The 24,571-nt window shown below is 26.7% G+C and overlaps 2 protein-coding genes across 2 annotated transcripts in view; one reads left to right on the top strand and one right to left on the bottom strand.

Annotated features, from left to right (window-relative positions):
• Positions 1-1,909, bottom strand: part of LOC111624196 (cholecystokinin receptor type A-like) — a 29,833-nt gene extending 27,924 nt beyond the window's left edge. The window contains exon 1 of the mRNA XM_023367040.1: positions 1,825-1,909. The gene's annotated coding sequence lies outside the window, so the exon portion shown is untranslated. The remainder of the gene's footprint in view (positions 1-1,824) is intronic.
• On the top strand, positions 205-24,571 carry LOC111621933 (cytochrome P450 3A28-like). Its single transcript, XM_023364213.1, has 6 exons — positions 205-270; positions 347-465; positions 552-660; positions 1,615-1,703; positions 1,775-1,827; positions 24,279-24,571. Exons 1-6 carry the CDS (start codon positions 205-207, stop codon positions 24,569-24,571), a joined length of 729 nt encoding a protein of 242 aa, XP_023219981.1.

Here is a 24,571-nt window from a genome sequence, read left to right as displayed (position 1 = left end):
AGGTTTTCAGTGTAAGTTCAATGTTTAAATATCCTAAGGGTATATTTTATGCGGAATCTTGAACTTTAACTGGTAAAATATTTAAATATTGTCCAATAAGTTTGACAGATTTGAAATACATACCCTAAGGTAAAACAGTAACGATATTGAAAAGAATCTTGACAAATAGATACAGTCAGAAAAAAATCTAATAAGTGATAACAAATGAAAAGAAATNCGTTGATTTATGAAACTTGTCAAAAAATCGTCACCTCCAGGAAGAAATTAGATGTGAGGTTATCGTTCGTACATCAATATTAATTACATGCAAACGTTTATTATTTATTTCTATAATTTCCTATTTTAGACTGTTCCACATGATATGCTGCAGACACTCATAGATGCGGAAGATGAAACAATTGTAGAAATGAAAAAACTTCCAGACAACTTTGTTATTGCAAATGCAATGATGTTTATGGCTGCTGCGTAATAACATCTATAAATTTGTTTATGTTCTATATAAAACATCAGAATAAATTAGTTTAATGTAAAATTTTTAATTATGATTGCAGATATGACACAACAAGTGCTACAATAGGTTGGTGTATTAAACATCTCGCTAGTAATCCTGAAATACAAGAGAAAGTCCGTGAAGAAATAAGAAGCAACGTTTCTGAAGATGTAAAATTTTATTTCTAATTTCAAATGTGAATGTAAACAAAAACATCTGAAATGTAAATAATTACGCCATGTTAAACATTATTACATTCAAATTTTTTTTATTATAAGATTTCCTTTGGTAAAGATGAGCTTGACGCTTCGAATGCCATCATTATCTTTACCAAAGAAACACACAAAAAAAAAAACTTCTTTGTTTTAATATTATACTTGGCGCAAGTTTTTACGTTTCACGTGGTTTTTTAGGTTTAAATATTTTATCAGATGTTGGGATATTCCCATACCACAAAAGTATCGATATTGCCCCGTATCGGTATTGGATATGAACAGTAGATATCTCGCCAGATGACGTTATTCAGTCCTTAATGTGTCTTTCCCGTTGTTTTTGCTGCCTAGAAGGTACACCTATCTCTGTAAAAAATCGCATAAAAATAAACGCTATATAAAAAATTTGCGTAGAAAGTTATACGTACAGAAAAGAAGTCCCAGTTGTACAGACCTGTTAGTTGACACCGCGAATAATAATACTATATATGAAATACGGCAACGCAACACTTCGGCGATTTGGGGATGTCTTCTGGGTGGAATTTTAAGGGTAACTGGCCTCTGTTTTAGCGTTACAGATGTGGAGTAAACCCGAAAAACTCAACGTCTGTAACGAAGTAAAGAATCGATACTGGTATCGGAATCGCCGTTTACGGGAAAACTCTAATCATATGTGTGGCAAACACTGAAGATATTCTTTTCTAAATTAATATTTTTCTGTCATGAACCGCTGAATATTAATGATGATTAACCCACTTAAAAACATTATGAACATTTTACAAAACTCGAGTTTCTCCACATCTGTTTTTTCAAAAAAACATAGTTGTGTTTAATGGAATTGCGTTTTAAATACATACATATATATATTCAATTATAATACATTACAAATATAGCACTTATGTTAATTTATAGATGGATATCCAATATTCTGACTTGACGAATTTTCAGCTGCTGGATCAGGTTATTTCAGAAACACTACGCTTCTGGCCTTTTTCTTTACTGTAAGTTTCTGTGTAAACTTACCTTAAATGTTAAACGTAATAAATTTATGATAATATATTTTTTTACATAGTGCAGTCAATAGAATATGTTCAGAAGATTACACTTATATAATTAACTTACCTCGTTTAAAAATAAATAAATAAATAAATAGTGTCAACACAACGGTCACTACAGTCCAGTGTCTTTACAAGAAAGAGACGTGAAGCGGTTTCTGAGCCGAAAAATATATCTAACGTCACTAAACGTCACCCCAATCTTTGACCAATCGTGATAGCTTTTTGGTGCGCAATAGCAGAAAATTTTTCTTAGAATGCCGAATTTTCGAAAGACCAAAGTATCAATTTTACGAAAAACTAATCATATAAATGATCCGAAAATAAAAAGAAAAGGAAACAAAAGTGAAAAATAAAGAAAAATACTGTTTAAACCACTCATTTTCTGTCTGAACTCTTTAAAAAAATCGATAAAAAAATTTTTGTTTTTTAATAAAACTTAAATCTAAATAGCAGAAAATTTTTCTTAGAATGCCGAATTTTCGAAAGACCAAAGTATCAATTTTACGAAAAACTAATCATATAAATGATCCGAAAATAAAAAGAAAAGGNGATAATAATAATTAAATTTCCTTCTTCAATTAAATTATAAACACAATTAAATGAATTATTATATAATTAAAACATAATTAACACTTAAGTATGCAATTAACTGTCTTATAACCTATAATAAAATAGAGATGTATGATCTTTATATTTTCCATACAATATGAAAATATTTTAATTTAAATATTAAATAATTTTTTTTAAAAAAATGTATAGCATAAAAAAATACAAGAAATAATTAAATATATAGAATAAGAATCGACTTATACATAGACTTAATGGAGATCTTCAGATATCATTATTATAGTAAATATGTGGATAATCAATCATTATGATGTGAAAATGAGTATATCAGTATTATTTTGCTGGGTATTATTATTTATTTTTTTTCTAGTTATTTTATGCTATAAATAGTTATGCTATCAATACGTAGTTAGATTTATGAAGAAAGTCACAATTCAATATTGATTATCCTTTAAAGTAGAAAATAAAAAAGAAAAATTTACATTTTTAATTAAATATTCATAAAATAAAACAAAAAAATTTTAAATAATTCAAAAGAATTATTCAGTTTTATAATTCTATTTGCAGATAATACTTGATTAAAATTAAATATAAAGGAGAATAATGGATTTGGAATTCATAATAAGAAATTTTACTAATACTATTTAACAACATTTTATAATTTATTACCCACTAATTACTGTAATATTAATATTATAAAATAATTATTTATTTAAACAAGATAAAAATTTTAATTATTCTTTCTTGACTATTTAAATTAGTTTATAAGTGTACAAATTTAAAAATTAAACAATATAATTATGAAATTAAATGACTTTAATTAAACAAATTAAATTATTCATTTTACATAATTAAATATATATATATAATTTAATCATTTTTATTTTTCTCTTTAATCACGATTAAAGTTTCGATTTATAAAAGTGGAGATATATATATTTTTTTTCTTCCTTAATATGAAATGTTTTATTATTAGAGAGAAATGAAATAATTTGAAAGAAAGTTAAATGTCAGACTGTCAACAATTAACATAAAAATTAGCAATTAGAACAATTAAAAAGATAACATAAACAATTTAAGAGGCGAATGTTTACTGTAAATGTAATAAAATTCCAAAGGAATTAATTAATTAATTGTGGGAATTATTATATTTGCAACACTGAAACTTCAAAAGTTGCGTAAAATCAGTTTGAGAAGTTATCTGTAACACAAAATGCACAATTTAATTAAGAAAAGTATTCGTTAATTTATAATTAATATATAAAACAAATACACAGACGAAGAGAAAAGCAGACATTTTATCTTCAAAAAAAAAGAAAAAGGCAATTTCTCTTCTACAAAAATTTTTGATTAAAATTAATATTAATTAAATGTATTACCGAATTAAATGCCAATTTTCATTTCGATACAGTAATTGGGAATGTAATCAACTATCCACATACAATTTAATTGGTAGTTATAGAAAAGATGTTTTAATAATTCCACAAAAAATAATGCAACTAGATATTTTATTTGTGTCTTCCGGAATTTAATTGCATATTATCTCAGATATTATATTACATATATTATATTCTTCATATGACAAGCATTAATAGATAGCAGAAACACAATACAACAAATATTTACTTATATTAGTACAAAAATCATAATGTTAATATCATAGAACACAGTAGCGGTCTATAGTAAACGTGTGACGAGCCAAATTTGACCTTTAATATCTCAATGACCAATGAATCGATTTGGACGAAATTTTTTAAAGTTAATGTACAAAAAATAAGTTATTTGCATTTTTATATATAAGAAAAGCTATTTAAATCTTACCTTTTATAATAACCAGTAGACCCCCGTATAACACTGTAGATAATTCCGTGTTACATGAATTCCATATTGCACGATCACTTAGATTTTACAAATACGTGTGCCGGGCTGTGAACGGCTCAAGTATTTGTAAAATCTAAGTGACTCGTACAACACGGAATTCATATAACACGGAATTATCTACAGTGTTATACGAGGGTCTACTGGTATTTACGTTTCATGCTTTAGTTAGTTAGCAACTGTTTATCTATTTAATAAAGTATGGAAATCTTTCCATACCTTANTTTTTTTTTCTTTCCTCCTTTTTGGAATTATATCGAAGTTGAATCGATTTTGTTAACGAGTTTAACATGAAAATCGATTGTTAGTTTTGGTAAATGGGGCACTTTCTAAACTAAATCGACATTCCGAATGCAATTATTTTTGACATTCCTATAAATCATTTCGAATTCGATAAGGAGTTTCTCCTTAATTCAAAGTTCGTATCTAATTCTCTGGGGATGAAATTATTTATTAAGTATAATACCAAACTTAGTTAAAATAGTATGAATTTAAACAAATAATAATAATAATAAAATTAGAGAAAATAAATATAAATATCTAAAATATTTAATATATACTTAAAGCTATTTTGTGCGAAATTATTAACCCAATAATTATATAAGTTATCAAATCGTTCGAAGATCGATTTGTCCTGAAGACTTATACTAGAAAAAAAAACAATATATAATAGCAATTTTGGTCATTTATTGCTTTTTCCTTAGTATTATAATCCTTTTTAGGGCGTAGAATTTCAAAATAAACACGTAGAACTTACCTTATTTCGGGAGAATGTCACCAACGTCTGCATCCATGAAACATTTTACCTGTCGCATCGCACTCTGGAGATTATCTGACCGGATATGACATCATCGAACTTTCTCTATGTTTTCTCCTCATATCTCCATCCTATATAAAAACAGGTGAAAATAAAATTTATTGTATTCTTTCGTGTTATTTCCATCCTTTTCGAGTTTTGTAATACAAAGAAAACATTTTTTTTTTATCGAAGATAAATAAATAAATTGTTTATTTTCTAGAATATTTAATAATTAAATAACTTAAATTTTAAATATTTATAAAACTATTTAAACAGTTGGATCATATAATTAAATGTATATAGATAATCATTCTAGGCTATAATTAAAATTTTAATCATACTAAATATTATTTAAAATTCATAAATAACAGGCTTAAAATATTCAAAAATAAGTTATTTGCATTTTTATATATAAGAAAAGCTATTTAAATCTTACCTTTTATAATAACCAGTAGACCCCCGTATAACACTGTAGATAATTCCGTGTTACATGAATTCCATATTGCACGATCACTTAGATTTTACAAATACGTGTGCCGGGCTGTGAACGGCTCAAGTATTTGTAAAATCTAAGTGACTCGTACAACACGGAATTCATATAACACGGAATTATCTACAGTGTTATACGAGGGTCTACTGGTATTTACGTTTCATGCTTTAGTTAGTTAGCAACTGTTTATCTATTTAATAAAGTATGGAAATCTTTCTATACCTTATTAACACAGAATCTCTGTAATCTACATAAATTACTGTAGCTTCTACTATTGAAAATAAATGGAAATAAAAATATTTATCGCTTTTTTTTAAATTTAATAATAGTTATGTTAACTCAAAGTTTACATTTACAAGATCTACAATTTTTGGACTACACACTACTTTAATACTTTATATTATAAATGATTATTGACATAATAATATGTATTAACATATATTGGACTACTATCATATTAAATAATTTAATTAAAATAAAAATACTATAATTCACTTAGATGTATTTGAGTTTTATAAGTTATTTATCACGTTAAAAATTCATGAAATTTTAATACTTGTGAGACATTAAAGATAAAATTAAATTTAAAAATAAAATACAATTTTAAAGAAATAATTTATCGTGTGATAATTAGATGCAAATTAATATTTTGATATGCTGAAAGTCATACAAAATTCCGAAAGATCGATAAAGGAAGAAAGAAGGAAGACGTTTGAATATGACAATTATACGATAATAATTAAAAATTAAAAAAATTTAAAACATTAACAATTACTTTATTGTATTTACAGGAAATTTTTTTAATAAATATTTAAAGTTATTATTATTTTTTTTTTTAACTAAACTCGAATGTTTCCTTCCTGATTTTCATATTTATGAATGCATTTATATACAGATACATTTTAATTCAAACTCTTCTTAACATTAAACAAAATAAATGAATAAATACTGTTATTAAACTTGTAGAATTATTAAGATATTAACCATTAAATTTTACTAAATAACAAGAGATTTAAAGTATATCTATTGAAAATATTATTAAAACTTTGTTGTAAATTAAATTTAACACAAACAATATTGATCAATTCTTTAAATAAAACGATTAATTTTAAGTATAGAAAGTTTAGAAAGTTAGTAATCTTGTCTTGTAATTACATGCTTGAAATTAGTTAGTAATTATTGCCATGTAAATCGGATGTTACAAATTGTTAAATATATGGATTTGTTAAGAATTAAAGGTAGGAAGAATTTCAAGGCTTTGACAATAATGATTATTGTAAATTTGATCTTACTCNGGCTTTTTTTTATTAAAAAAAGTATTTTACATATTTTATAACTTGAATTAATTTTTAGAGACAATTTTTTTAAAATTCATTTTTAAAATATTATGCACATAAATTACAATTAAAATAATTATAATTATTAGTGCTAATTTATTATAATTTATTCACATTTCAAGAACTTCAATTTACAACTTAGTCATAAAATTTTACATAATTTACAATTAAATTTCGTAATTGTATAAAAGTATTTCTTGACTTTTAATGTAATTTTATATAAAATATATTTTATATATAAGTTACAAGTTAAATTAATATATTATAGAGTAACATTAAAATGCTTGTAATGTATTTTTACAATCGATGTCTTACTTAATTTTTATCATTTAATTGAAAGATGTCAATGTTAGTTTCGTGTGTTACAGAAAATTTTTGTATTTCCGAATTGTTAGAGTCAGTAGCAATAACATTCAATTGTTTGGAAGTGATCAAGATGACGTCTAACTTCAAGATAATGGAGATTCTTTAGCAGGAGGGTGGAAAAAGCATTATTCCCTCCATTCAATCGTTCTTTACTCCATCCGAGATATATATATTTTTTTTCTTCCTTAATATGAAATGTTTTATTATTAGAGAGAAATGAAATAATTTGAAAGAAAGTTAAATGTCAGACTGTCAACAATTAACATAAAAATTAGCAATTAGAACAATTAAAAAGATAACATAAACAATTTAAGAGGCGAATGTTTACTGTAAATGTAATAAAATTCCAAAGGAATTAATTAATTAATTGTGGGAATTATTATATTTGCAACACTGAAACTTCAAAAGTTGCGTAAAATCAGTTTGAGAAGTTATCTGTAACACAAAATGCACAATTTAATTAAGAAAAGTATTCGTTAATTTATAATTAATATATAAAACAAATACACAGACGAAGAGAAAAGCAGACATTTTATCTTCAAAAAAAAAGAAAAAGGCAATTTCTCTTCTACAAAAATTTTTGATTAAAATTAATATTAATTAAATGTATTACCGAATTAAATGCCAATTTTCATTTCGATACAGTAATTGGGAATGTAATCAACTATCCACATACAATTTAATTGGTAGTTATAGAAAAGATGTTTTAATAATTCCACAAAAAATAATGCAACTAGATATTTTATTTGTGTCTTCCGGAATTTAATTGCATATTATCTCAGATATTATATTACATATATTATATTCTTCATATGACAAGCATTAATAGATAGCAGAAACACAATACAACAAATATTTACTTATATTAGTACAAAAATCATAATGTTAATATCATAGAACACAGTAGCGGTCTATAGTAAACGTGTGACGAGCCAAATTTGACCTTTAATATCTCAATGACCAATGAATCGATTTGGACGAAATTTTTTAAAGCATTTAGTGTACACGATGAATACTATGAACGTGTTAAATTTTGAATAAATTCGTTAGATAATGTTCAGCCAAATCATTATAGGTTAAACAACTTTAAGGCACAAAGTAAGGCTCGAAGCCTTTTTCTGTAACGATGCTTCTTTTCCTGATTTATTATCATGGTGACATTGTTTCGTCCAAATCTTCCTGTAGTTGTAGTCTGTGTAATTTGTAATTTATTCACATGCTGACTCCTACTATCAAATCTGATTTCGGTAATCTTATGCTACAACTTTCAAAAGTTTTCGTTCAGCTGATGGTAATAAATTTACAACTATCATCCACTGAAATCCTATCAAGATTTTAATTTTCTTGATCACGGTGCATTTCCTAAGCATGTTGCGATTTCCTAAGCAAAAAAGCAAAGCAGCAATACTCCTTAAAAACTCTTTAGATGAAACTTTGCAGTGACTTTGATGAGGTTAGAAATGTCACTGCACTGATATGCAACAGTTGTGGAATAAGCCTCATTTCAATCGAACAGAGTATCAAGAATAAAAAGACACTTTAATGAACTGATCTCGATATTAAATGCCAAATAATTAAAAAAAATAAATGCACAATAATACAAGCCACTGCTAATAAGACCAAAATGAGACTGAGACACTAGGCTCTTCTTAAGATTGATATGAGATCAAGACATTATTACGACGAAATCTGACAGTGTCTTCTATCATATTCTTTCATCGCCAAAGGGTTTATACTGTACTGGTTACGACGAAAATGCAAAGATAATGTCTAAGGAAATGATTTATAATGAGAACAAAGACGTATTCTTTTGTCGTTCGTTTTTGTTCGTTTATACTGCCGACGACAACGACAAAACGTAGGTTTCTGTGGTTGATAGGCAGTATGAACACGGTCTTAAAGATAAACATATCATTTTATATAATTAACATGTATGATACTGTTCGTTAATCAAAGGGGACTCCATAATTAAATATGACAAATATAAAGATAAAATGTCTTCCATAATTATTGTATAAAAAGAACTTTAAAGAAATTTAAGTTAGGGAATTAATTTATAAATAAATTACTCATAAGTTTGAAGTTCTTTTAAAAATAAAACATTCACCTCCCTAATGGCGAGACCTTTTCTAGAAACATGAATAAATGATCAATATTATTGTTTATTTTCGAGTAAAACTCCATAGCTCATTTGATATTCTAGCCACTGAAGAATTTTAGAGTTTATTTTATTAATATTATCAATTTATAAAGAAAAAGGGGACATCTCTTTAAAAACATTTACTTATCTCGTTGGATTATGAAACAAATTTTCATCTAGTCTCGTAATGTGGAAAGTGAAATTTTTTAAATCTAATATATAACTTTGAGACATGTTTTTATAACAATGATATTCTATATTACAAGATAGACTTTTGTTTCTATAATTCTATAATTTTTAATATAATTGAATAGATATATGTTATGTAGATATATTTGTGCAACTTACTGTAAGTATTTAATTGCTGTTAGTTTCTTTTCTTCTGTTTATTTTACTGACTGTTGTTTCTTCTTTAATGATAGCCTTATGGCAAAATAATTGATTCTTTTATTTTTATAACATACTTCCTATAATGAAATGAAACTATTTTGTGATTATGTATATGATTAATTCTTTTATCAGAAGATAGAATTGTTTAATATCTCAATTTATAGAACAAAATAGTCTATTGAGATTTGGATAGCTTTTGTATTGATGATGATGTCCGTATAGTGACTACAGTATTGTATTCTATTACAATTTCAGTTCACAGATCCGTAACAACAGTAATATCATAGAACAAACAGATAGAAAATCATAAATAATTATTGCCTTCTATCCTCTTTGTCATCCTTCCACCCTTCCCCCCTTCAGCCTAGACCAGTGTTTCTCAACCTGTAACGAATCGTCGCCCCCTTCAACGTAGTATCGCCCCCTTCAATAAAACCGTTACGTAGTATCGCCCCCTTCAATAAAACCGTTACGTAGTATCACCCCCTTCAATAAAACCGTTACGTAGTATCGCCCCCTTCACTTCAAAATTCCGATGCCGAGGGCCAAGGCTAATGCCAAATTCGTACTGCATTCAATAGACTAGTGACTAGTATAATGTTATTTGTTTAATTATTGTACCATATAACGAATAAAATATCTAATTATTCTTAATGTAATGTTTTACTATATCGCTCAGAAAATTGTTTTTCGCTTCCAAAATATAAATTGTTACTAATCGCCCACATGGGGGCGATATCGCCCACGTTGAGAAACACTGGCCTAGACCTTTGTATAAGCTTTATCCCCTACCAGTAACGATAACAATACTTATTCAATATATTTCATTCGTTAAATACATTTACAACACTTTTAATTTCTATTTTGTATTACTTGATATAATTATTATTTTATGCAAATATAAAATAATCCAAGTAAATCTGTAAATATTTTTATTCTAATGCATATTGATCATTATTATACTTCTCGAATAATATAACTATTCATGTAATTATATTACATTTACTCTATAATATATATAACGTAATTACATTCCGTTCACCTATATTTAATTGTATTAAATAAGCTTACAGGACAAATGGTTTTGAAATGGAGTGAAACTATTCTTAGATCTTTTCACTTTTAATCACCAGTTTCAGAGGTTCTAATAAAGGAATAATGATAATATTCACGTATATCCTTAATAAGATAAACAAAAGGCAGACTCAAATAGAAATTATTCATACTAGTCTATTTAATAATAATAATAGTAATAATAACAATAAATACCTTATCGATAGGTTTAGCCTAGTGTATGATATTGTTATAATTGCATCTGTAGGATTGAATATTATGAAAAATGTTCACATTTTAACTTGTATTTCATATTGCTTAATATAATTATTTATTTTGTGCAATTTCAAAAATTTTATAATATGCTAATTTATTTATTTTCGTTTTTGTTCAATCGATTATGGTATGGGATTCATATTAAAGATATTTTACTAAATATTTAAACTAAATGGGTTTATCTATGTGTGATAAAAGGATAAATTATGCCAAAACGTTATAAAAATCTACTACATCGAAACAATTATAAAGGAAAAAATATTAGAAGACGTCTACAATGAAAATAATGATGTGATTTATCTTAATAATTGATTATTATTAATGTATTTCTGTTTTATTCTGGTAAAATTTTTTACGTATATAATACGCGTAATATATAACTTGTTACCTTTGGATCGACTGTATTAGCATTTTTAGAATAGTTGGAATTATCTCAGTCTGTGTTTGAACGAAATGTGCTTTATATGAACAAGACTAAAACTCGTACAACATTTATTTAGAAAACTCTGAGTAAAAGTCTTATATAAAATAACTAAATCCTAGATTTCAAAATATATCTTATAATAATAAATCCTATTAATAAACAATGTCCAAGTAAACAATATATAGGCCTACACAGAAATGTAAAACAGTAAGGACATAGAGGTAAAAAGTATGTAAGAAGCAACTCACTAAATAATTTAACAAATTAAGTTTTATTTGTTAAATCATTTTGAATTCGAAAATTTAGTGTCTCACTGATATAAAGGCAGGAATAAAATTTCTACTCTGACAGAAGACTGCTACAGAAATAAGATTTCAGCAGTTAGTGTTCGATGAAGCTTTACTAACGGTAATGCATTATATGTTCTCTGGAGATAACTCTATTATGCAGGTAAAAACGTTGGAATTCAATGTCCGAATTCATTGTGTCGACGATAATATCACCGACACGCATTAGTTGTAGATTTTAGGTGTAACATTGTAGTATCTGCTATTGAATGCGGAGAAGCATTCCTCTATAGGATTAAGTTGTGGTGAGTACGGTGGTATTTGTGATTTATGGTCTGCTCCGTCAAATATGTCAGAGTGATGAAATTTTAAGTTGTCCATTATTAAATATCTCTGAAATCTGTTATTCTCTGTTAGTCCGAAACAACACAAAACTTTATACATGCCAGAAAAAAAAGAATAATTTTTGTGAGAACAACATACTAATCTGTCTGTAATTAAGTGAAATCATTCCGTTAAATTGTGGGATTCCTCTCTATTCCTCACAATGAATCCTATTTCCTGCTACACGGGTACGTTCAAGGTGAAATCGTTCAGTTCCTTCGTACAATCTGTTCGATCGTATTTGCGGCGAGTCTACCCGTTCGTGCAATCTGTCCATTGCTTTTTTTTCTGTCAAACACTTGTGTAATATTAATCCGCAAATAATTACAAAGTATTTCTGTATTGCAATACGCACGTATGTTCATTTATGAAATCTCTTCGCTAAACTCTGCCACGGAGTGTAAAAACTAGTATAAAAATTATTTATTTTAATAGTGCATTCAACGTTTAGCATTTGATTATTATTTGGAGTGAAATATTTCTTCCAAAAGTTCAATATATTTCTGCATTCAGAGTATAAAAACCTTTGATTTTCCTTTATCCATTTCTGTACGGCAGCTTGTTCTTCGGAATCCAGTGAAAAGTATTGATCTTTCTTATTGCTTTCAATTTTTAAAGCGGTCATAGTCTGATGGTACTTTAAGGAGAATAAGGAAAAACCTGTAACTTTTGATTCTTAAGCATCTTCACTGTTTCATTACTATATGTGCAGTCTTGCATTATCTTGAAGCAAGAAAAAGACGATTCTTTCTGACTTTAATTTGAGAATGTCTCTTGAGTGTTTGTAAGATTTCAGAAACTTTATAGAATTGATTGTTTCTGCTTTTGCGCAAAACTTTCCAACCGATTGCTGTAGATCCTTGTTAGTCTAGTTGTTAATCTATTGTCTTCGCAACTGTTAAACTTTTAAAATTCTTTTCGTACTGCGGATACTAAGAGGTCTTTTTTTTTCATATTAATCACGGGTTCGGCCAGGTCCATTGGGTGGTAAAAGACAGTGACATATCCGAATAAATCGTCCATATAAGAAAATTCCTGGAATTATTTCACCGCTCAGATTAGATCGTGGATCCCTAGAGCGATAATTTTATACCTTATCCGGTCAACGAGGTCGCAAATTTGCAGACCAAGATAATGAAACTTTGATTAAAAAGTTACATCAGCTTTCAATTTATAGCCATCAACAAGTAATTTTATATTTTTCTATTTCTTTTAAAGAAAACCGAAAGCAATTTTAGAGAACGGAAAATATTATGTAAGAAAATAAATATTCTATTTTATAAACTGAAAAGGATTTACCAAGACAATAGCCAAGGTTAAAGCTACCCCCTTATGTCCTTGGCTACTGGAAGTTCTTTAAATATTTTGTGTATAAATAACATTTCTTATAAAATTTTATAAGATATATTTTAAAAAAATAGTGTAAGTAGATGTCTAAAAATATAAAAAATATTTTAAATTTTTTAATAAAAAAAATCGTATATATAAATACTAAATATAACGATTATTTTTAAAGTTTATATACATATTAATTAATGTGTTTTTATGTAAATTATATAAATTAACTAATTTACAAATTATTTGGGTCAATTAAAATCAATGTGTATTAAGTTAATTATAAAATGGTAAAGTTTTGTTAGATTAAAAGGTTAACAAATAATAAGAAAGGAGGTTGTTTGTTTCAAAGTCTTTAAGACCAACAAATTGTCAAGTAGAAAGATTCGGTCTGAACGATTCAATTACTGATGATCACCAAAATAACTCTGATAGTAAATGGATATATTTTCCAGGAAGTTTCCTCTTTCTAGAAATGTGTTAATGTCTTCTCTAATTGTTATCAGTTTAAATTATCATTCATTCAATTTCTAGAAGCATAATATTACTGATTTCTACCTCGTATTTCATGGACTTAAAATGATATTCTATTTTCTTATTGATAAATATTTTATTATTAAAATTTTCGATAACGAAATAGACTACAATTTTTATATAATAATCTTCCTTATTAAGTAAAAAACACATAATTAAGAAACATTTCAAGATATTCTAAATCTAATACATGTTTTAAATTAAATTTACAAAGAAAGACATAATATAAGCAATTATTGTTATTAGAGAAATGAATAAATCACAATAAATTGGAAAATCTTATTTAATTATCTAATATATGTACTTTAATATTCAAATAGCTTTACATTACTCACAATGTATACTTGTACCTGTACAGTACATATTAATATATACCGGTATAGTAAATAGAGGTAATGTAAAACTTTCAAAACTACACCATTAGCAATTATCTGCGTATCCTATTTCAAAATTATATAAGGTCATATTATCGAACATTAATTATTTTATAATAAAAAAATTACTTTGAAATATGAAGATTCTTTCAAGAATAAATTAATAAAAAATCCATAATAACATTATATCTATATTATACTGTATAAACATGTGTTATTTTTGTATAGTCTATTAATAGTGAAGTAACATGTGTTGATATAACAACATCACTTTAAACAATAGAAAGATTGGTAAAGAACTTTCGCGAGTGTAAAAAAACAAACTTGTTATCAAGTTCAGTAAATGTTAAAAGCATATTTCTATTACAAGCGTTATTTATAAAAAAAAAGAAATAATTGACAATGTAATTGAGAAACTATCGAAAGTTTTCTTGTTTCAGTCTTTATATTGAATAGGAAGCACTTCTAAACAGTAGAAAACAGGTGGAGCACACAAGCTATAAAAAAATTGGCGAAATATCTGATAAATTTAAATATTTTTCAAAACTTTTGAGAAAATAGAAATAAAATAACAGCCAAATTGTTCAAATTGAAAGATTTTTCATGCTAGAAACAGTACGAAAGCGATCAACATGTAAAAAATAAACAATAGTATTTTTACGGAATTTCTTCGTTTCTTTATTATCTTCAGACAAAATAACCAGCTGTGGAAATCAGTATTGATATTAATAAACAAAATAATTAGAAATATTTTGTATTAAAGTAATTATTTAACGTGTATTTATTTAGTTTAAAATGATATTAGTCTTTAACTAATTATTTTTATTCATTTTTATATTTAAATATTAACGTGTTACGTTTCTCTGAGACTAGTCCCGGTACATCTGCGAGGGGGGTCTTGCAGAATACTAATCAATATTCAAAATTTCACGTTCTTTTATAATGAATTTAGCATCAATTACTTAATTTATATAAAATGTAGATTAATCTAAATAATTTCCATATAAAAATAGCGTGTTTTATAACAACAGTATCTCATATTATACAATATAATTTTAAATTTATTTCCTTAGAATGAGATAGAAACTTAATAATAAAAACTTCAGCTGTACAATTGTGAGGGCGAGTATGCCCCATAATATTTATTAAAACAATACAATGTAAATGTTTTCTTCGTTTATAAAGAGATTTGTTGTAATGAGGGACAGTAATTAAATATTGTAAGGAACGTCACTGTATAACCTGATTGATAAATAAATAAATAAACTTCCTTATGAAACAGAAAACGTCGTACACCACAATAATAAAAACATCAAAATGAATACTGTAAAAAAATTATAAGAGCCTTAATAACAAAGAAATGCTAGGAATAAGAATTAGAGGGATAAAGGGGGGAAGTAATCACTGAGAATTTCAAAGGTCCAGAATCTCATAAATATAATACAAAGATTTCATAGATAACAAGAGATTATTATAATCCTCGAAATAATTCTTAATCACAAATAGGATAACCGCACTGTGTACGTTTCTAGGGACGTGTTATGTTATTAAGTTTCTCCACACAAAAAGAGTAATTAAACAATAACATAGAAAATGTTATTATTTATTTTTAATTTTCTACAAATGAGAAAATGACGAGGAAAAAGAACAAATAAAATTTCTTGTTACACTTTCTTTTCTTAATCAATAAAATTTATATTAATTTCTGTATTGATAATTAATTGAAATTAGATGAATTCATTCTAGTTCACTTTATAAAATTCAGTCCATATTATCACTCACAGAATAACCTATTTGGATTTGAAAAAAGAAACACACACACACATATATATATAATAAATAATCACTAAATGATGAGAGTAATTCTATAAGATTCTTCTAAGTTTGGAATTAGTTATGCATTAATAATCATTATAATTATCAAACTACAACTGTCTCAAGAAATTTTTTTAAGTTAACATTTAAAAAATTATTCAATAATATAATATATGAAATAATACATATTCAAGTCTAAATTGAAAACTATAATAAATGGAATAGTCTAGAAAAATGTTGAAAAGAAAAACAATTTTCTCGTCATATTTAATAACTTTCGGAAGTAATAAACAGAGAAAATTCTTTCTTTTCTTAATATTTTCTGCGAATGTAAACAATGACATTTGACATTTACATTAAATTACTGATCGTGTTGACCAACATATATAAATATATACATTTGTTGGACAACATGATCAGTTTTACAATAGCATATTTTAGTTATTTATGTTATGAAATTTATTATACAAGATGCGATTTTATAGTCGAAATTGCAATTTTATTATAGTTTATATTTTAAAATAAAACGTGACAAAATATAAAAGTCTGAATGAAAAATTGCTGGCAAAACAAAACAATATTGTAATGGACACACTAAAAGATGTTTATACATATATTGTGAATGTTTCTAAAAAGAAGAAAAAATTTAATGCAGTCAAATTGAGTCGTTTACAATAAAATAAAATTCGTCTAATTTATTCGCAAGAAATTATAAGAAGATAGGTCAAAGAATATATATATTTTTTAATTAATAGTTTATGTGATTATAACATTCTTTAAGGTTGTATGTCTGGCAATGTAATCCACGGAATAACAATAATTCAATTTGTTGTCTAGAAAGGACATTCGTATTTTAGGAGAAGTTCTCATCTCAAATTACACTCTGTAGCATCAAAAGTCATGGCCCGAAAGTGTTTAATATACAAAAGAAAAAAGAGACATTCGGATTTTCGTGAATATAAATTTAAATAAAATTAAACAGATGTATAGTACAGTTGAATCTTTACAAATATCAGACATGTTTATCTCGAAATTTATTTTTTTCACCTTCACTTTTAGCCAAATTCAATATATTTTCAATGTTTATCTCAAATAGTTTTCTCCCAAAACCTTTTATACTGTATCTCAAAATTATGGACTGAATTGTTAATTACAAATTCAAAACTCAGCGATTACATTTTGATAGCAAAGATAGAGTTACATAATATAATAGATAAAAAAATATATAAAAATTTGTCATATATATATATTTAAATTTAGATACATAAAATACTTAATTATTTAAATATTTTCATTTAGGGAATGAAACATTAAATATTTATAATACAGAAATAGAGAGAGTTTTGATAATTCTCTCAGGATGCAATTTATTAAAATATTAAACTTCAAAACACATTAATTCCGTCAATTACAGTATAACTATATTCATCTTGAATAAATCATTTTTTGTATGCAGTAACTTAAGTAAGAGTGATCAAACCCATAAAGGTTTATATGTCCAAAGGCACGTGTTCAAATTACGACAGTATCATATTGATTTATTTCTTTTTTATGAAACGAATTTACTCAGAAGCCATTTAATTTCATCATAAATAGTATTATCGTCGTTATAAACAATTTTTTTCTAACTTAAATATATTTTTCTCCAAAACATTGATATTCGTGTTCAGTAATTTTACGTTGAAAAAAAATTCAATAATTTCACAAGTCATTTATTGACTGAATTGTGTTTTACTTTTAAATTCTTCTATTAAGANTTTTGGACCACAAAACCGAAATTGACGGACAAAAAGAAAAAAATAATAATATCAACGAACTTATAGATCTAGAATTAGGAGAAAATTATTATTAAAAACGACTAAACTAGAAAAATCGGATGAAAACAAGATAAAAATTAGAGATGATTATTTTTTTTTAAATAATATAATGTATACATATGATTTGAATAATAAAGAAATAATTCAGCTAAATCATTTTTAGAGACAAATATTATACCAGATTAATAAAAATAAATAAAAATTTAAAAATAATACAGAAGAAAAGGAGAATGGCTAATAATATGGAGAATAAAAACAAAAAAAATGAGTGGAGATAAATTGATAGTCAAAGATAATGAATTGAAGTAAGAAAAAAATAGAAATTCCAAAAAGAGTGAAAAATAATATGACGATAAACTTCTGGAATATTCAAGGACTAAGAGGGAAATTATTCAAAACCTCGATGAGAAAATTTCTGGATTCAAATGAAATAATTGGATTTTTAGAAACCTGGATTCTAAAATTTACTGAAATGGAAATAAAATATCTAGAACAGGACAATAACGTGATAATTAGTAATGCTCAACGCAAAACAAAGGTTGGACGTCCATCAGGTGGAATCCTACTATTAATTAAGAAAAGATTAGGTGAAATATTCCTATAATATATAACGGATTATGTTATTGCTATTATAATAAAATTAGAGAATAAAATAAAAATGAGATGGTCTTACACATATATGGGAATAATAGGAATATATATATACCACCCTCTATTGAAAAGAAACCAATTTTAAATGAAGTGCAAAAGGCTTTGGATAGATGGTCTAATCTGACACAAATGTGGATAATAGGCGGTGATTTAAATGCACGTATTGGTGAAGTTACTGATACCATATTTTGTCAGACGTTTGAAAATTTAGTCAATAAGAGAATATCCAAAGATAAAGTGTTAAACACAGAGGGAAAAACACTTTTAGAATTTATTGATAATAACCAACTAATAATTCTGAATGGTAGAATGAGGGTGACACCCCTGCAGAAATTACCTTTGTTTCTCCAAGTGGGAAATCTATAGTGGATTACGTTATCTGCTCAGAAGAAATGATAAATTGTTGTAACTATTTGAATGTTCTAAGAAACGACCTTGCAGATCATTTTCCTATTCAGTTGGAGTTAATAATATATCAAAAAATAAGTAATAAGATATATAATTGTAAACAGAGTCACTCTGTTTACAATTATATGTCTTATTATCTGGAATTAAGACCGTCATATAATATACGAAAAATGTTGAATGAATTTGATGAAATAATTGGGAAAATGTTAACCTTGGAAAAAGAAAATGATCCAATAGAAAATTATCTGAGTATTATAACTAAATTAGAGGAATATAGGTACAAAAATTGTATACAACAAAATGGAAAAATATTCAAATGTGAATGGTATAATAGTACATGTTATGGCTACAAAACTAAAAAACAAAAGTGTTTACAAATCTTTAGAAGAACAAATACCAATAAAGCACTAATGAATTATTTAAAGTATAAAAAATGTATAACAATCTAATTAAAACCAAGAAAAAATTATATTTTTCAAAAATCAGTAAGAAATTATCAGAAGCTAATGATTCGAGAGCCTTCTGGAGAATAATTAATAGTTTTCGTAAAAGAAAGTTACGGTTGGAAAAACAGACTAGAGTAGAATATAATGTTTGGTTTAAATACTATAATAAATTCTCTGAGAATTATCAGAAAAATGTCTGTAAAAAATATATGAGAACTAAAACAAGACCAGAAATTCAGCAAGATGAGGTAATCAAGATGGAATAACTACAGCATTGTATCAAAAAACTTAAAGACAAATCAACACCGGGATCGGACACAATACCAAATTCACTCATCAAAATGTTGCCAATAGAAATCTTACGATATTTAACTACACAATATAATCAACTTTACAGTAATAGTATAATACCGGCAAAGTGGAACGAAGTTATTTTTACTATGATACAAGGGAACAAACAGGAACCAACCAATTACAGACCAATAGCCCTTCTGTCCTGTCTACGGAAAGTGTTCACTGCAATATTAGCTAATAAATTTAATTACTGGACAGGGCGAATAAATATAGAAATAATACACAATTTGCATTTATAGAAGGGGGAGGTACTCAGACAGCTCTCTTTGTGCTGTCATTAATTCAAATCCAGTTGCTTAAAAAAGGTCATAAAGTGTTTGCCCTGTTTCTGGATCTCGAAAAAGCATATGATATGATTAGCATTACTGATAAGGCAAAAGAACTCTTGATAAATATGATAGGACTGTTATTCGGAAAATATAAGACAATCATTAAACAGGATACTAATATCTGGACACCGTTTATTACCTACAGAGGACTATTACAAAGAGATCCGTTGTCCCTATATCTTTTCAATTTTTATCTATTTGACCTAAATGATTGTTTTAAAAGAGATGAAGATGGGTTTCAAATTGAGAACCAGATAATACATACTATATCGTATGCTGATGATATTGTGTTGATAGCTCCTACAGCAGCTGCACTCCGTAGAAAAATCCAACAAATCTGTGAGTATTTAGAAAAGCTAAGAGTTAAAATAAAATTCAAAAAAATCAACAATTATGATATTTAGAAACGGAAGTAACGTATCTAAAAAGCACATGTCGTTTTTTATTAATAATGAAGAAGTGAAGTTAATGAAGGAAATTAAATTTTTAGGAGTAACATTCACACCTAATCTCTCGTTCGAAAACCCTATAAAAATTCACTAAATAAAGCAAAAATTGCAATAAATAATTTAATGTATTCTGCAAGGCAAAAATAAAGAACCTACGTTCACATTTTCAACTTTTTAATTCGATTGTGATGAATTCAATGGGCTATGCGGCCCCAGTTTGAAGCATGGAAAAATTTAACGACCTTGAAAAAATACAGAATATATTTATACGTAAGATATTCCAGCTAGAATATAATATCCCTGGTAGTGCTTTAAGATTAGAAACAAATAGATTAAGATTAAATACTATACTAATAAAAAGATATTTAAGGTTTTTACTCAAAATTATTAAGGCAGAAGATATAACAACAAAACTGCTGTTCGTACTATATCACAAATCAAGGGAAATAGACTTAAGACGAAGTTGGATAATTCAGCTAGCGAAGATAATAAATAAATATGGATTTTCGATTAAACTGTTCATGGACCGTACATATAATATGGAGCATTATAGTAAAGAAATAATATATAGAGTCATGGAATACTCTACTATTCAAGACATTGAAGATATACGAAAACAAGAAAACACAAGCTGGTATGCAATAATTTTAAATTATCCAACAAATAACAACTATATACTGACAAATATANTCGTGTTTGCCTGCTTAATGTTAGATCTAAACATCAGTAGGACAGAATGACAAAAACTAAATTGGCTATTTGTGGATTTGTCAAACAAAAAAAAATTATTTTAGATTTTCTCCATGTTTTTCTCAAATATTCGATTTTTTTCTGATGTTTTTAATGTAAGATTTCAACGCCCACTTTTTACTTTTATTTTTAACTTATTTTACGAGGTTTAATTTCTAAAACCATTGTTTGTACTTTATGTTATTTTATTAGATTAATCAATCAATATTCTATCTTATAACATCTATATATTAAAATGAATATATTCTATTAGTAAGAGGACAAATTTTGAAGAATTAATAGTTAAAGTTCTAATCAAACTCTGTTGAATTCTTCTGAATAAAGAATTACAAGACATCAATTAATTTAAACTTTGTCTTAGTCTAAATGCAATCGATAATAATCAATCAGAAAGTAACTAGCAATAGCAAACTTATTTGTTGTGTAAATCAAATTTACTCTTTGATTAATCTTGAATTACTCTATCAATTACTTGTATAATGAAAATGTCTTGTATAATTCGTTAAACATTCTTGTAATAATTATTCAGTCATTTTTATAATTTTATACATAAGAAATAATTTATTTTACTTCTCTATTTATAAAAAAATAAATTAAAATTTTTCGTAGCTTCAATTATAGTAGCTATCTTTTCTCTTCAGGAATAACCGAGTTTATTTCTATATTATTAAACAGACTTTTCATTAGCAGATATCACTTTGTTCTTGACTAATGGACGTATTTCCTACTATCTTCATCAATCACGGAAGCAAATTTCTCCATCGTTTCTCTTTTTTGATTATCTTTGGTAAGTGTAATTGGCAAACTGTTCCGAGTGATACTTATTTACACGTAATCGAACCACTTAATGTGATGTCGTGTTCTTGACAAATGTTCAAGACATTACTAGATCTTATTATGTCCTCAACATTATAATGTTTAGGAAATACTACAATAATTAAAACAATAAAATAAGTAAAATTCAAATACGTTTGATAAATAGAAAAGTAGAAAATGAAATAAAAGATTTAATACGAGTATAACCAATATTGTTAATTAATGTTTAATAACGAATCATATTTCAATTAACTTAAGAATTCAAGCTATCAAAAACAGATTAACACTACATCAATCAAATGCATTATCAAGATAACAGTGTATCTATGACAAGTAAATTGAGCAGAATTTCTACTAGAATAGTTTTATTTTATACAAGTTGAGTGTGCCCAGTGTTTCTCGGGTTTTTTAAGGGTGAGAATTGATGATGTTTAGTTGGGAGAAGACTATGAAAGCAGCGGTCTTAGTAACTGAAATATAGATTTATTCATCTGAATATTTACAATAATGAAACTGCAAAACATAAATTGTTCTGCTCAAGTTAAAAGGGCTTTAGGGATGATTGAGTATCTTTCTATAGATACCTAATAAACTAATAAACATAATATATTTTGAATTTTATAATTCAAAATAGTTATGTTTATTAGGTAAAGGGTTCTATACTGTTCAACGTATGCGCACCAAATTTGTCAAGAATATTCTTTAACACTCTAGCAGATTATAGAGAGAGATTTTATACAAAGAGTACAAGGGGCGCCCGTACATTGGGGGCACTTAGGGTACGTGCGCTCCTTTTCGTCTCGGTTGCCCTTTTCCTAATTCTTAACGGGGTCTCAAACAGCAAAAACTTCGAAACTTCTAGCCTATTCTGCAAATATAAAAGAATCTAATGAACGATACTTGTCCATTGACTCATGCAACTTTGTCGTGTGCCGATCAGAACACCACTTCTTGTTTTCAAGACTAAGTTAGCCCGAGTGCAATCAGAACCACTTGTGGGAGCGCTGATCCAACATTGAATCATAGAGTTTTATTCTCCTTGCAAAATTTCAGAAATTTTCGACAAAAAATACAAGAGTTATAAAGCTTCAAATAGAGTGAACGAAATAGGGTGCCCCTCATAAACACTAACATCCATACATACAAAAAAAAACCGTATTTGGAAGTCCCCGGAGTCCAAAAATACAAAAATCTTGGGAAGGGTCATTTTTGCCCGATCGCTATACTTTTCCTCTGTTATATAACAGCAGGGAAGGTAAAAACAGGAAAAAAGAAAACGTTAAAAAAACATCCAAAATTAAACGAACTCCGAGCAAGGGGATACAATAGCTACAATCATTTACTATCCTGGTATTAAAATTATAGGCCATTTCTAATAAAATCCGTGATTATTATACACATAATAGCTTAAATTTCCCTATTTTTAATTTCGAATGTTTACATTTGATTTCTCTGAAATCTCTCTCTTTTAAATATTATTTTAATCTTCGATTATTCATTTTNTAATTAAACAAGAAAAATTGAAAGGAAATTAAAGGGAAAATAATTATTAGAGATGATTATTACATCCAAGATAATAAAATATTCACGTGTGACATTAATTTAGATAAAGTAATACAACTAGAAAAATTTTTAGGAAGAAATTAACTAAGGAGGGTTTTGGATGATGTTTCAGATACTACAAACCCAAGTAACTTAGAAGGAAATAAAGAAAAAATTGGGTATATAGATACTCAGATAAATAATAATAAATTAGCAATAAAAAACCCCTTTTATAAATACAATTAGTAATGATAATAATAAGTTTACAATTGGATTTTGGAACATCCAAAGCTTGCAAGAAAGGCTTTATAGTGTTGCCTTATGGAAGGTCACTCTATCGTGGGGTTTACAGAAATATGAGTATCCATTTTGCTTGAAGGAGACAAGGAATTTTTAGGACGGAAACATATAGTAATGTTTCCGTCCTAATTCAGCGCAAAGGATTAATAGATTTGGGTGAAGCGTTACATTACTATACAACCGATAAATTCATATTCATTATAATAGATATTGGTCAGAATTTCCAATTAATTTGGGGAGAATCGCGAATCTGTATTGTATTTGTTTATCTTGCTACTTCAGTAGATAAAAAGCGAAGTTTTCAAGAAATACAAAAATGTATTGATCCATGGGCTAATGTTATAAATTGGTGGATAGTGGGAGGTGACTTGAATGCTCGTATAGGGGAATCAATGGATTTAAAATACAAAGGAATTAATGATAACATTATCAATAGGAGATTGTCCAAAGACAAGGTTATGAACATAGACGGGAATACATTGTCTTCCCCAGGAAAATGA

Source organism: Centruroides sculpturatus, unplaced genomic scaffold (assembly GCF_000671375.1).
Source record: "Centruroides sculpturatus isolate CEXI.00-Female unplaced genomic scaffold, Cexi_2.0 scaffold29, whole genome shotgun sequence".
Lineage (NCBI taxonomy): Eukaryota > Metazoa > Arthropoda > Arachnida > Scorpiones > Buthidae > Centruroides > Centruroides sculpturatus.
This window is presented reverse-complemented; position numbering and strand designations above follow the sequence as displayed.